Source organism: Bos indicus, chromosome 17 (assembly GCF_029378745.1).
Source record: "Bos indicus isolate NIAB-ARS_2022 breed Sahiwal x Tharparkar chromosome 17, NIAB-ARS_B.indTharparkar_mat_pri_1.0, whole genome shotgun sequence".
Taxonomy (NCBI): Eukaryota; Metazoa; Chordata; class Mammalia; order Artiodactyla; family Bovidae; genus Bos; species Bos indicus.
Window position 1 is genome coordinate 63,172,060 of NC_091776.1, and position 9,032 is coordinate 63,181,091.

The 9,032-nt window shown below is 51.0% G+C and overlaps 1 protein-coding gene across 3 annotated transcripts in view; it reads right to left on the reverse strand.

Annotated features, from left to right (window-relative positions):
• The window catches only part of SPPL3 (signal peptide peptidase like 3), a 94,171-nt gene extending 92,734 nt beyond the window's left edge, over positions 1–1,437 (reverse strand). The window contains exon 1 of one of the 3 annotated variants that reach the window (XM_019977666.2): positions 905–1,437. In XM_019977666.2, coding sequence (XP_019833225.1) covers positions 905–927 — 23 coding nt within the window. In that variant the 5' untranslated portion in view covers positions 928–1,437. Of the gene's footprint in view, positions 1–258; positions 716–904 lie in introns of those variants that run through there. The other 2 variants (XM_019977667.2, XM_019977665.2) reach the window with 2 other exon arrangements.
• Positions 1,438–9,032: the final 7,595 nt, after the last annotated feature.

The window sequence follows — 9,032 nt, forward strand, 5'->3', positions numbered from 1 at the left end:
GACAGGTATAGTTCTCACTCCATGAACTACACAGTACGCTTGTCAGCCCTTAGCAAGCTATTTTACAACTTTTAAAAAGTCTCTTTACAATGGACACGACTTGTAGCTCCTTCATCCCTATACTTGCCCCCGGGCACCAGGCTACGTCCTATTCTACAGAACAGGGTACCAACCCTCACAAAGATTTCTGCCAGGCCCCACTGTCATCAGCGACTTCCTCTCCAAAATCTAGTTATCCAAACAGGCTCCCTTTCCAACCTCTTCAGCAGGGGGTAGCCTCCAGGGTTCCTTGGACTCTCCCCTTCCGCGGCTTTCCTCTGCTCACGTCTGGGCCTCTGCCCACCGCACCAACTCTTCCCTTCACTCCCCATCCCAGGGGTAAGGGGCAGCCCCAGTGGAGGTGGCTCCTCCTCCCTGACAACTTCCAAGTTCGACCTCGTATCACCTGTTCCCAGAAGATGCCTCTCGGCCCGGTGGACCCCGCCTTTGCCCCGACCCGCCCCTCTCCACCGTGTCCATTCCTCTTTTCCAGCAGCCTCCCGCCTCGGGTCGGTTCCGGAGTGCCCGTGGGAATCCATTTCCCTCGCGTGGGCTTCCCACCTCGGGGTCAAGCTCCCCTTTCTCCATCACCTGCTCCGCCCATGACCAGATGACATCCGCCGCGGCCGCCGCCTCCTCCAAGCCACTCCTCGGATGCCGGGCCCCCGGCCGCTCACCGCCTTCCGCGAGCGCCAGCCGCCCCCTCCGGCAGAGGGCGAGGGGGGCGTGCACCCCTATGCCGCGGTCCCCAGCCCCCCTCCACCCCCGAAGCGCACCTGTTCCTCCTCTTCCTCCCCGGCCGGCCCCGCCGGCGTCCCGACCCCCACCCTCGCCGCGCCCCGGCCTCCCCGAGCCCCGCACTCACCAGGAGTAGGTCTGCTCCGCCATGGCGCTGACTCTCGAGGGCTCTGCTGCAGGCTCGGGCCGGGCCGGGCCCGGCGGCAGGGGAACAAACGGGCGGCGGGCTCGCTCGGGCCGGGAGCGGAAGGCGCGGCCGCGGCCCGGCGCTCGCTCGCTCGCTCGCTCTCTCGCTCACACCGCGGGCGGGCGGGCCGGGAAAGTGACTGGCGGGGAGAGGCCGGCTCCGAGGCGGACCCGCTCCCTGGGCCCCGGGGCGGGGCGGGCTCCGCTCTCGGCCTCCCTCACCGGCGGCGGCGGCGGCGGCTCCGCTGCGGCTCTAAACCCAACATGGCGGCGGCGGCGGCGGCACTGAGAACAAGGGGGCCCCGGGGCGGGCGAACGGCAAGAGGGCCCCGCGCTCACTGCGCGCTGGGCCGCAGGGGCGCCGCGCTCGTGCGGCGGCGGCGGCGGCCCGGGGACATGGCCGGCGGGCGCAGGCGGAGGCGGCGGCGACTGAGGGGGGCGCTAGGCGGTGAGGCGAGGCCGCTCGGCTCACAGCCGCCAAGGGGAGGCGAGGAGGGGGCGGGGGGGCGAGCCTTGGCCCTGCGCGGGTCACGTGCCCAAAACACGCTCACGTGACGCGCGCGCCCCGCCCCTCGCGCCGGGCCCATGCGCGGAGACGTCGGTTCCTCGGTTCGAGGCGACTGTTGCTTGCTCGGCTTCTGGCGGTTGCACCGCCTCCCGCCGCTTGGTGCCGCCCCCTCCCCACGCGGGGCGGTCGCCTCGGGGGGGTCCCTCTTCCCTTACCCTTTCCGAGGGGCTGCTGCGGCCAGCCAGTCAGGAACCCCGTGCGCGTCTGTTGACTGCCGCTCAGCTGTCACCCATCCATCAAGAGTCTTCTGGCCACGGGCTCCCAAGTGTCAGTCAACCCGTCAGTCAGCAGGCGGGACGCTGCTTCGCTTAGTTGGTCTGCTCGTTGTTTCGTTCATTCGTTTAGCAAATAACTCCACGCAGCCAGCTTTTATTGCGCCCAGGCTCTGTGCCAAGTCCTCGAGGGGCCAAGTCGAATACCCCGTACTGGCCTTCATGTGATCCATCAACAGATATTTATTGGGTGCCAACCATGTATCAATTCATTCTGCTGGGTCTGCCCTCTGAGCGCTTACATTCTAGAGGAAAAGACTTACAGGTAGCCCAAGCCGACAAATAAGTGAAGGTGCTTGCAGATGCTGCTAAGTTTTATGAAGATGATAACACAAAGTAATGGGACACAGCGTGAGTAGGTGCAGCCTAGTTTCCATGGTGAAGGAAGGCCTGGCAGAGAAGATGACAGCCGACACCTGAAGGATGAGAAGGAGCTGACCACGCAAGAGCAAAGCTCAGGGAACAGTCCATCTGGAGGCAGACATAGAAGTAAATTTAATGGGGCTAGACCAGATTCACGGAGAAGGCAATGGCAACCCACTCCAGTATTCGTGCCTGGAAAATCCCATGGACGGAGGAGCCTGGAAGGCTGCAGTCCATAGGTCGCTAACAGTCGGACACGATTGAGCAACTTCACTTTCACTTTTCACTTTGGCACATCGGAGAAGGAAATGGCAACCCACTCCAGTGTTCTTGCCTGGAGAACCCCAGGAACGGGGGAGCCTGGTGGGTTGCTGTCTATGGGGTCTCACAGAGTCGGACACGACTGAAGCGACTTAGCAGCAGCAGCAGACCAGATTCACAGAGTGAATCTGGGGCTTAGGAGGAGAGAGAAGGGAGAGATGAACTGAACCCCGGGGCACTGGGGAATGCTTTGCCAGGAGTTGATGAGACAGTCTGAAAGAGTGAGCCTGTTACTAGGAGAAAAGACACTCTTTAGAAAGAGAATGACATGAGGCAAGTCCCAATGATGTGAAGGCTTGGAGTGAGCTTGGATCCAGGAGTGAGATGGATGATTCCTGCTTCAGAGTGTTCAGAGAAGAGACTGAAAAACTGCTCTGAGGCTAAACTGTGAAGGGCCTAGCTAAGCCTCCTGGCCACTTACTATGTTCATGAATGAAAATGATCAGTGCAGCTCCAGGCTTTAGAAGCATGCCTGGGCAACAGACACAGTAGACTTCTCAGACCCGTAGTCTCCACAGGGAGCGGAGCTGGCACACCCAAAACCAGTATTCTCAAGATCCTCTGTAGCTGGCCCAATTTCAGGCCGGGATCAAGCACTGCTCCAGTTTCCCAGGGCCTGCCCAGCCTTACGGGGGAACACCACGCCCTGAATCTATCTTCAAATGGATCAGTTGGCCATTGCCCATACATCTGCTGCTTGCCTGTTCCCCAAGGGGAACCCTTTCATGAAAAAGCCAAATGTACTTTTCGTTCAGAAGCAATCTCTCCTTCCTCCTTCCCCCACTGCTGGCGACCAGGACCAGTTGGGTTCAATGTGTTTCCTGAAGCTCCACTAGTGAGTCTTGGGAGAGGGCCAGATGATAAGATCAGGTTCACCCCGGACATTTGGAGGCAGGACCCCAAGAATATACCAGACCACCAAGGGCCCTTCGTCTGACCTTTCACAGAAAGATACCAACCTGCAAATACCTGCTGCTGCTGCTGCTAAGTCGCTTCAGTCATGTCCGACTCTGCGCAACGCCATAGATGGCAGCCCACCAGGCTCCCCCGTCCCTGGGATTCTCCAGCCAAGAACACTGGAGTGGGTTGCCATTTCCTTCTCCAATGCATGAAAGTGAAAAGTGAAAGTGAAGTCGCTCAGTCATGTCCGACTCTTTGCGACCCCATGGACTGCAGCCCACCAGGCTCCTCCGCCCATGGGATTTTCCAGGCAAGAGTACTGGAGTGGGTTGCCATTGCCTTCTCCCTGCAAATACCTACCCAGCTCTAAATGGCGCTGGATGTGGGGATATAATGGGGAGATGGAAAAGCAAAGAGCCTAAATTTTTGATGTTCATTTAGCCCTTACTACTTTTCCAGATGCTCTTACAGAATGCCAAGTGTACCCTTGAATGTGACACGTAGTCATTCTGAGTCTCCAAAACGTGGAACATCGGGGCCCTGGAAAAGGCTAGAAGCTACTGGCACAAATGGCTTTGGGAGGTGAGGAAGCTCCTTCCCTGGAGAACTGAGAACAAAACAGATCAGACATGTCACTGACAAAACAAAAAGACACACTGCGCCCCTGGGCAGTTCACCTGGGCTTTCATTCCCGGTGAGTCACAGGACGCAAAGCCAAGAGAAAACTCAAGTTTTGGAGGAATGGAACAGGAGGTGCTGATGAAAGAAGGTCAAGGCCTTCCCAGAAGCAAAGGGACCCTTCTGGACCCTGAGAATCCTGGGCCCTGGATTCCACTGAAAGAAAGGGGCGAGAAGGGTTCTGGGAGAAAGTATGGGGTGAGAAATGAGAAGAAAGGTTTCCTTCTCTTCCATGTAAACTAGAGGCCCCTCCAAGTGTCTCTTGGGAAAACACGTGAACGCGAACCATTATAGGAAGCCAAATAGCACTGGGCAGGGCCAGAGGACACCCAGGCCATGGAAGCCTGTGTATGTGGTCCCGGCAGATAGAGTGTGCGCCGAGAAACTGGTAGCTGGAGTATGTCAGGCTAAGGTTGCCCAGATGGAGAAGGCACCTCCAGGTGCCGGTCAGGACTGCTGCAGGCTTGAAGCCTCCCGGAGAAGGCCAGGCCAGAGTAAATCTCAAGTCTGTGCATCAGCTGGAGGCTGCCCAGCCTGGGGCACCTGGGGAGTCACTGTCAGTCCTTCTGCCAGCAGCACTCAGCTCCAAGCTGGAGCAGTCCCAGGTGGTATCCGTGGCACCTCTGGGCCTCAGCCGGGGAGTCAGGTGTGCCTGGCAGGAGACGCAGGCACTGGCTCCCCACAGGAGGGGTGCCCGGCTCCCCACACCCCACCCTCCACCGCTGCACAGGTGAGAGGGCCACAGCTTGTGAAATTTATGTTGAAAGAGGCAAGGGAAGTTCCTCTAATTATCACCACAGTAATTATAGGGTTGCTCCTCCTACCCAGTGTGTTCAAAAGAGACTTGGTGAGTCTCCCCATGACGCGTCACCCGCCTCAGGTGCAGACTCCAGGGAGCAGGCGTTGCCAGGTTTGACTGGGCTGCGTAGGCGCTGCTTCTGAGAGGGTTAAGGGCTCAGGTCTGACCAGTCCCTGCCTGCCTCTCCAGCCCACTTATCACCTTATCACCTCTTTCCAACACTCCCTTCCAATACACACATACACACACACACAGACGCGCGCGCGCGGGCGCACACACACACACACACACACACAGAGTGAACCGCTTGCAGCTTCCAATGGGCTGTGCTTTCTGCTTCTTAACAGCTGCTCGTAAACTTGAGGCTTGGTTTCTATCTCCCTGGGATTCCCTGGTGGCTCAGTGGTAACGAATCCGCCTGCGCATGCAGGAGACACAGGTTCAATCCCTGGATCCCATGGAGGAGGAAATGGCAATCCACTCCAGTATTTTTGCCTGGAGAATCCCACAGACAAAGGAGCCTGGAAGCTGCAGTCGTGGGGTTGTAAGAGTCAGAAATGACTAAGTTCTATGTCCCCTCCTTCAGAAAGTCTCACTTGTGCAAATCCAGGCTGAGTTAAACACTCCTCTCCCGCATTCCCGCAGACCCCTGAGTTGCCCCCGTGTCCTTTAACTTAGCACAGTGAACTGTCACTGCCTGTTGACTTGTCATCCTCTCCCTTGGGCTGTGCACGCCTTATGGGAAGGGACTGTGGCCAGTTTCACCTTCAGATCCCAGTGCAGAACTCAGCGCAAAGAAGCTCAAAGTTCATGGAATGAATGCTTGAGTGAGCGAAAAGGCAAACCAGGTTTCAAAACAACTGGTTCTACCTGATAGTCCCATGACTCCCATGATCTCGAATTCAGCATCCCTCCCTGTTCCCCACGACCTCCTCTTTGACTGAGAAAGAGAAGCCTTAAGGGAAGAGAAATCTCTCTTAGGGACATGGGTAAGACAGAGGATTGGAGGGAAGGGACATCATGCTGATCTTATTAGGTGTCAGGTCACTTTCAGTCTTTGATCATGAGTTCCTTTAAAAAAATTTTTTTTAACTTTTTAAGACCAATTTTAGGTTTACAGAAAAATTGATGGGAAAGTTCAGAGTTCCCACACACCCCAGAGTTCCCACACACCCCTTCTTCCCCAACAAGTTTTCCCTTATGATTTATATCTTGCATTAGCGTGGTACATTCAGTACAGTTGATGAACCACTAACGGTACATCCTTATTAACTAAAGTCCGTAGTTTACATTAGGGTTCACTCTCAGTGTTGTAGATTCTGTTTTGACAAATGTATAATATGTATTCACCATTATAGAGAATACTTTCATTGCCCTAAAATTCCCTTGTGTTCATCCTTCTCTCCCTCTCTCCCACCCTCCCACTCCCCCCGCCCCCCACTCACTAAATCCTTGGCAACCACCAATCTTTTCATTGTCTCCATAGACTTGCCTTTTCTAGAATGTCATATAGTTGGAATCATACAGTATGTAAACTTTTCAGTTGGGCCTTTTTTTTTTCTTTCCACCTAGCAATATGCTAAGTCTTCTCTGTCTTTTCATGGTTTGATAACTTTTCTTTTTTTAATCACTGAATTATATTCCGTTGTATGAATGTACCAGAGTTTGCTTATCCATTCACCTACTGAAGGACATCTAGGATGCTTTCAGGTTTTGGCAAGTATGAATAAAATAGAATAAATATCCTTGTGCAGGTTTTTGGAATACCATGGGATTTTTAGATGTGTGCTGTTTAATTTCTAAATATGTGGGGCTTTCCTAGCTATCCTATGGTTATTAATTGCTGATTTAATTCTGCTGTGGTCAAAGCACATCCTCTGTAAGGCTTCAACCTTCTGGGATTTGTTAAAGCTTGTTTATGGCTCAGCCTTTGACTTATTTTGGTGAATATTCACAGAGATTTTGGAATCTATACATTTTTTATGTTCAATTAATTTATGGCAAAAGAGGCAAGAATATACATGATGAAAAAAACAGTTTCTTCAATCAGTGGTTCTGGAAAAACTGCACAGTTACATGATATTAGAACATTTTGTCACATAACATACAAAAATAAAGTCAAAGTGGTTAATGCTTAAATACAAGACTGGAAACCATAAAACTCCTAGAGGAAAATATAGGCAGGACATTCTTTGACATAAATTGTAGTTATATATATATATATATATATATATATCTCTCCTAAGATAAAGGAGACTAGGCAAAAATAAGTCAAATGGGATCTAATTAAACTTAAAAGCTTTTGGACAGCAAAGGAAACCATTGACAATACAAAAAGACAACCAACTGAATGGGAGAAAATATTTGCAAATGATATGACCAGTGAGGGATTAATATCCAAAATGTATAAACAGCTTATACAATAATATCAGAAAAACCCAATCCAATTAAAAATGGACTAAAGACTCAAATGATATTTTTCCAAAGAAGACATAAAGATGTTAAACACATCCATGCAGAGATCCTTAATGTCACTATTATCATTCATGTGCATGCTCAGTTGCTAAGCTGTGTCCACCTCTTTGCGACTCCATGGACTAGACAGCTCGCCAGGCTCCTCTGTCTATGGGATTTTCCAGGCAAGAATCCTGGAGAGGGTTGCCATTTATTTCCCCATGAATCTATAAATGTATCTATTAAATTTGAGAAATCATCAGGAATTATATCTTCAAATATTTTTCTTTTGGTCACACCCCATGGCTTTCAGGATCTCAATTCTCTGACCAGGGATTGAACCCAGGCCACAGAAGTGAAAGCTTGGAGTCCTAACCACTAGGTCACCAGGGGACTCCCTCTCTCTGAATATTTTTATGCCCCATTCTTTTTTCTTTTTCTAAAATTTGAATGACATGTGGTATGTAGATCTTTGAATGTTGTCCCACAGGTCCATGAAACTCTGTATAATTTTTTCCAGTGACTTCTTTTTCTCCCTGGTCTTAAGGGTGAATAATTTGTGTTGATCTATCTGCAGATTCACTCTTTCCTTTGTCATGTTCATTCTGCTACTGAACCTATCAAGTTAATTCTTCATTTCAGTTACTGTACTTTTTACTTCTGGAATTTCCATTTGATTTTGTTTTAATAGTTCCAGTTCTCTGCTGAAGTTCCTCATCTGTTCCTTCATTATGACTATATTTGGGGGGGGCGGAGTTTGAAAATATTTATGAGTTGCTTGAAAGTTCTTGATGCTAATTCTGACATCTGGGTCATCACTTTTTCTCTTTGAGATTGAGTCCGTTTTCTATTTCTTCCTATGTCTAGCACTTGATTTTTGTGTGCTGGTTATTGTACAGACCCTGGATTCTGTTGTTTCTCTCAAGACTGCTCATTTTATTCTCTGGTTAAGAGACAATCATTCAGGTGGTGCAGCAGTAAAAGAATTCACCTGCCAATTCAGGAAATGCAAGAGATGCGGGTTTGATCCCACTGTCTAGAAGTTCCCCTGGAGGAGGAAATGGCAACACATTCCAGTTATTCGTGCCTGGAAAATTGCATGAACAGAAGAGCCGGGCAGGCTACAATCCATGAGGTCACTAAGAGTCAGACACGACTGAGGCCACACACACAAAAATATTCTGATGAAACTACTTGGCCATTGCCACCCCTTACATTCCTTAACCCTTTTATTAATCAGGATGTCCCCTTACAGTCAGTATAATTAGCCCCCTTTATTAAATTGAGGCTTTGAAAAAAGTGAACCCATTTGTTCAAGGTGACATACCTAGTTCACGGCAGAGTCACAATTTGAAACCAACCAAATGACATAACCATATCCTCGATCCACTTCACACCCATTCCCAAACATCTTCAGGATGATTTGGATTCCAGCCTAAAGCCCACTGGAATTGGGAAGAGGTCAGCTCCCTGAAAACCCCCATTCAGGGTGGGGCAATAGTTTTCAACCCAAATCAACAGAATCATTTACAAAACTGAAAAATAAGGATGCTAGGCTCCATTTACTGGATTAGTATCTCCGGCAGCAGGGACTAAGAATCTACATTTTATACTGTTTCCTGGTTGTTGTTGTTGTTTTTCCAGCGGTGCCGCGAGGCTTGTGGGATCTTGTTCCCCAACTGGAGAGATCGGGAGATCGGAGATCGAACCTGAG